This window comes from Chrysochloris asiatica, unplaced genomic scaffold, assembly GCF_000296735.1.
Source record: "Chrysochloris asiatica unplaced genomic scaffold, ChrAsi1.0 scaffold00161, whole genome shotgun sequence".
NCBI lineage: Eukaryota > Metazoa > Chordata > Mammalia > Afrosoricida > Chrysochloridae > Chrysochloris > Chrysochloris asiatica.
This window is the reverse complement of record NW_006408679.1, coordinates 4,651,164-4,656,949: the sequence shown is the minus strand read 5'-3', so window position 1 is coordinate 4,656,949 and position 5,786 is coordinate 4,651,164. Positions and strand designations below refer to the sequence as shown.

The following is a 5,786-nucleotide window of genomic DNA, read 5'->3' as shown; positions in this document are numbered from 1 at the left end:
GGAAGCAGCAGTCAAGAGATCAGACAACGTATTGCATTGGGAATTCTCTGTACTTCTTGCTAAATTTTTCAGAAAACCTAAAACTGCTCTTAAATAGTGTATTAATTTTTCTTTTGAAAATAAAAGAATAGGCTATACACAGAGTCTTTTTCTATAGAAGGTGACAGCCACTATATCACTTATCTGGAAGCAGAGGGAGCAAGCCATTCTAGTGCCAGCATCAGTGGTATTGGTGGATCCATGGATGGTGGCAGTCATAGGACTAGTTCTGTAGCATGATTGTGGCCATTATTCCCAGGTGAAGAGTTTGCTAGCCTCCTAGAGATTTTTAATAGATAAATGTTATTTTTCATTTGACATTAGCCTGAATAATTTTTGTTATTTGCAATTCAAACCTTGATTGATACTTTGTCCATCCTGAACCAGTCACTGGGGAATGACATTACTCTGTTCTAGACCAGTCAGGAACCATCTCTGGAACTGGAGACCAGATTCATTCCAGCTAAACCACATAGCTGCTTTGTAGTTAGGAAGATCATGAAAGAATAATGGAATGGTCGCTCAAAAAAGAATATTGATTATCTTTAATGTCAGCAAAGCATATCTAATTTGTTCTTTGTTTGTTTTCTTCCATTAAAGTAACAGTGGTGACAGTCTCTCTGAAACAGATGAAACTCTGATTGTTATCCAGGCTATAAGAGAAGCTAGTTTACCAAAATTTATTTCTAATGACGTCCCAATTTTTGAAAAGATTATAGGAGATATTTTTCCCGGAGCTACAGTTACCAACATAGATCAACTTGCTTTGAAGGTAATAAAAGACATTTGAAAAGAGCCACAAATGATTTAATGTGGAATATCAATTAAGAAAGCAGATGAGAATGAAAAATATTTGTGTGTTGTTTAATTCTCTATTAATGTTTTAATTTTATTTTAAAATATTTATAGACATATGTTCCTCTTGTGGAGAAAAAGCTTTAGCATATCATAGCATAATGGAAAGAAGGGAACAGTGCACATTTAGGCAAGGAAGACTGGTATATATTTTGTTTCTTAATTTGCTCATCTTTCAAATGGGGTTAATAGTGTCTGCTCTTCCTACTTTAGGGTTTCTAGTGTAGAGCTGTCGGATAAGCACTAGCCTGTAAACTACAAGGTCTGCAGTTCAGACCCACCAGCTACTCCTTGGAAACAGGGTCACTATGAGTTGAAGGCACTTAACAACAACCACAACTTAGAATCAAATAAGATCAGAATTATAAAAAATTTTTTTAAAGTTCAACTATTTTAAGATCATGAAAATTATAATTATAGAACCCTCCATTGTCTATTTTATAACAAGAGATAATGGAATTTTCCCACAAACTTTTTGAAATCCCTAACGGTTATGAATCGGGCTGCTAATCTCACGGTCAGCAGTTCGAAACTACCAGCTGTTCAGCAGGAAAAAGATGAGACTTTCTGCTCCCATAAAGATTTACAGCCTCGGAAACCCTGTACAGGGTTGCTATGAGTCGGAACCGACTCCACAGCACATTACAACAAGAATAACCTGCATTCCAGTCTGTGTCCTTTTGGTCACCAGAATTGCCTCCCTAAAGCATATGGTTGATCAAATAAACAAAACCACTATTGAGTCACTGTGGTCTGTAGTAAAAAGATCTAAATTATTTATCTTGGTGCATAATATCTGGCTGAACCTATAATACCCTACCTTTCCAATATATTCCTCCAGCCTCTTCTATTCTTCATATCCTTTCCACCCTGAACTTCTCACTGTTTTCTGGCTCTTCCAGGTCCTTATCATGCCTCAGGTCTTTAAACAGGGTCTCCTTTCACTGGCTCTAGCCTTCATTAAAAAAAAGAAAAAAGGGTGTGTATTTATGAATTTTAGAAATGACGGTGTAAAGAGCTTCAGAAAGGTCATTGTTTAAAGGTTTAGAAACCATTGGGACCAGGAATTTTGTGACAGGGTAGTCATGGTTCTCTTCTATGAAAATAACTCCATATAGACTTTCTGTTTCTCTAGGGTCAATTTTGTTAAATTCAACAATATTCACATTTAATACAGGCTTTCAAATATGTTAGTCCAGAGTTACACAAACCTTGACCTTATGAAACTTATAATTTCTGTTTTTTAGATTATTTGCCCAAACATTTCTTATTTTGTACTGTTTTCATTGTTAGATTCCCTAGCAATTTTTCTGATTTTCTAATTATTACTATTTTTCTCAAAGAACCAACTTTTACTTATTTTAAACATCTTTTTCTGTTTTCTAATTTTTAAAATGTTTTTACCATTTTTAGTATGTTTTTCATCCCTCTGGGTTTTGCATTGTCGTTGCTTTTTCCAGCTTTCTGTTAAGATGCCTAATTTATTTAATCCTTTCTTTGGTTACTGATATAAGTTTCTAAGACCACAAATTTTTCTTTAGTACTGCTTTAGTTACTTGCGCTAAATTCATACTTACGGAGTTTTCATAATCAGTGCTTTCCAGATATTCTGTAAATTCAGTTAGTACTTCTTTTTCCTAAGTGTTCTTTAAGGCAGGTTTTCCTTGTTTTTAATTTACCTTTTTAATTTCTAGTTTTATTGTCAATTTCTAGTCTTATTATATTATGATTAAAATATCGTATTTATTATTTGCCCTTAAGAACTTGTTTACATTTTTCTTTGTGACCTAACATGGCATTGATTTATGTAAATATTCTACGTGGTTGTTGTGAAGTGCCTTTGAGTCAGTTCCGACTCATAGAGACCCTGTATAGGGTTTTCGAGGAGTGGAAGATGAGTTTGAACTGCCAACCTTGTGGTTCAAACTGACCTTCTGGCCGAGTACTTAGAAAAGAAAGTATATATTTTCTATAATCAACTACAAATACAGGAAATAGTTCAATCTATTTCCATTATTCTATTTAATGATTATATTGTTTAGGTCTCTGATAGCCTTTCCTATGTTAGTTGACTTGATTTACCTTGGACAGAGAGAAATAAGTTAATGTCATCCCCTATTCAGAAACCTTATATGGGTTGGAACTGACTGGACGGCACTTAACAGCAACAACAACAGTTAGTATATGTATGTCTAGTCATGTAATTTTTGTTTCATAATAGTTACTATACTGCCATAGTACTTGGTACATCAATATCAACAATACACTTGAAAATACTGCTCTTGTTTTTCTTGTCTAATGTTTTTTGGTTTAAATGCCACTCATCTGTTATTAAAACTGCTCATCTATATTCTGCTCATTTGCTTGTCCTGTATGCCTTGGATACTTTTATTTTCACACCTTGTGAATCACTGTTTTGGGTGTCTCTTTTATACAGCATAGAGTTTGTGAACTTTGCTCTGTGATAACAATCTGAAAATATTTTCCTCTTAATAGATGAAGTAAGTCTATTTGCACTTACAGACACGTCATATCTGATCTTAATTCTGGAATATTACTTTTCTCACTTTTGCATTTTTTCGTTGTCTTCTAATTTTTATTCAGATACATATTTTTAATCATTGTGATGTTATAGGACAATCACTCAACCTGCAGGTCGATTAGCACTGCAAAGTTGGTGGTTCAATATCACCAGCCACTCCACGGAAATCCTATACAGGGTTGCTTTAAGTCCATATTCACTGTCCAAGTTTCTCACGTTTATAAGATTATTGAAAATGCCATGGCTTGGGTCAGGTACACCTTAGTCCCCAAACTAACATCTTTGCTTTTGAACACTTTAAAGAGGTCTTGTGCATCAGATGTCCCCAATGCAACACATAGTTTGATTTCTTGACTGCTGTTTTCATGAGTGTGTTGATGGTTGATATGAGAAAAATGAAGTCTTTGACAGCTTCAATCTTTTCTCCATACATATGGATGTTGTTTATTGGTCCAGTGGTAAGGATTTTTGTGCACTTTACATTGAAGTGCAACCCAGACTGAAGACTTTGGTCTTTGATCTTCATCAGCAAGTGTTTTAAGTCCTCTTTGCTGTCAGCAAGCAAGGTTGTATCATCTGTATATCACATGTTGTTTATGAGTCTTCCTCCAATCCTGATACCGCGTTCTTTTTCATATAATCCAGCTTCTCAGATTATTTGCTCAGCATACAGACTGAATAAGTATTGTGAAAGAATACAATCCTGGCACACACCCTTCCTAATCTTAAACCATTCTGTGTTCCCTTGTTCTGTTTGGATAACTGCCTTTTGGTCTATGTACAGGTTCCTCATGAGCTCAATAAGGTTTTCCAGAATATTCATTCTCCACAATGTTGTCCATAGTTTGTCATGATCCATACAATCAAAAGCCTTTGTGTAGTCAATAAAGCACAGGTAGAAATCTTTCTGGTATTCTTTGCTTTCAGCCAATGATATCCATCTGACGTCAGCAATGATATCCCTCATCCCACATCCCTAAAGCTGTCACACAATTTACAACACATTTCAACATGCAGTGCTTTAATTAGCATTCAATTATAAATATTTCTTAATTTCCTTTATGACTTCTTTTTATATCCTAGAAGTTACTTTGTTTCCAAATGTATGGAATTTTAATTAGCCTTCTGATCTTAATTTTTATTTGCATTAATTTTAGTTGGAGACTATATTAGAAATGATTCCTTTTGAATTTATAGTTTCTCAGTTGTCTGATGAATGGTTCTTTTTTTATAAGTGCTTCCTTCTCAAAAATAATATGTATTCTGTGCTTGTTGAGTATGAAGTTCTACACACAGACTATTAATTTTATTTTTTAGAGTTTTGTAATCTCTGCTTATTTTTTGTTCATTTACCAGTTTCTGAAAAGGGTGTGTTAAGACTTTTAACTACAATTGTTGATACATCTATGTCAGCTGCACTTGTTGCTTCTTATAGTTGGAACTTAGCAGTTGTACATATGCTTAGCTCTTAGTGTTCTTTTACCAGTATAGTGTATTCTTCTTTAACCCATAGGCTATTATTAACTAACTTTTTGGTTTGGGATTCAAAGTTTCAGGATTTCTTTTTTAATCTTTTTTAAACTTTGTATGCCTCTGTTTTTGAACTTTGTATCTTGTAACAAATACATTATTATACTTTGGTTTTTTTAATCCAATCTGTGATTATCTGTCCTATAATTACTTTTTATGTTTACTACAATTTCTGTTATATTAAGATACATTACTGTTGTACTATTTATTTACATTTCTTTTTGCCTCTTGTTTTCTCTTCTACTGCTCTGTCAGAGACAAGTTGTATTCTGTGTTTATTCTCTATGATGTTTATCTAGTCTAGTCCTTTAATAAAACACCTTTTATTTTTTCATTGTTTTCTAAATTGACAGGCATCCTATACTTCAAGGTCTTTTGTTCCACGTGGTTAAATGAGTTGAACTTTTCTGGGCCAACAGTTTGCAGCTCCAAACTCTAAGCTCCACTACCTTGATAGCACTTACTTGTTTTTTGGATTTTGTAGCTTTCCTTTGTTCTCTTGTTTTAATGAAAATGTGATTTGGTATTTTTTTTACTTTTTGCTCAGGGTGGTTTCTAGAGGTACAGTGGAGAGTTGACTGCAAGCTATTGCCTACATTGTGAAGGTTTAAATTTCCACTTACATTTTGAGTTTCTTTACTTCAACTTTGGCTTCCTCTGTTTTACATAAGCACCCTCCTATGTCTCCCAGGCTGAGTGCTTTAATCCCTGCACCACCAGGGTTTCTTGTCTTTTCATCCCAGTGTTTATCCTGCAGTACTACCAGGGCTTCTTACTGACATCGCCATGCTGTTGTTATTAAGTGCTGTCAAGTTGCTTC

General features: G+C 34.3%; 1 protein-coding gene across 1 annotated transcript in view; it reads left to right on the top strand.

The window, feature by feature from the left end:
• Nucleotides 1-5,786, top strand: part of DNAH14 (dynein, axonemal, heavy chain 14) — a 641,625-nt gene that overhangs the window by 179,047 nt on the left and 456,792 nt on the right. Inside the window, 1 exon segment of the mRNA XM_006871162.1 lies at nt 655-811. Coding sequence (XP_006871224.1) covers nt 655-811 — 157 coding nt within the window.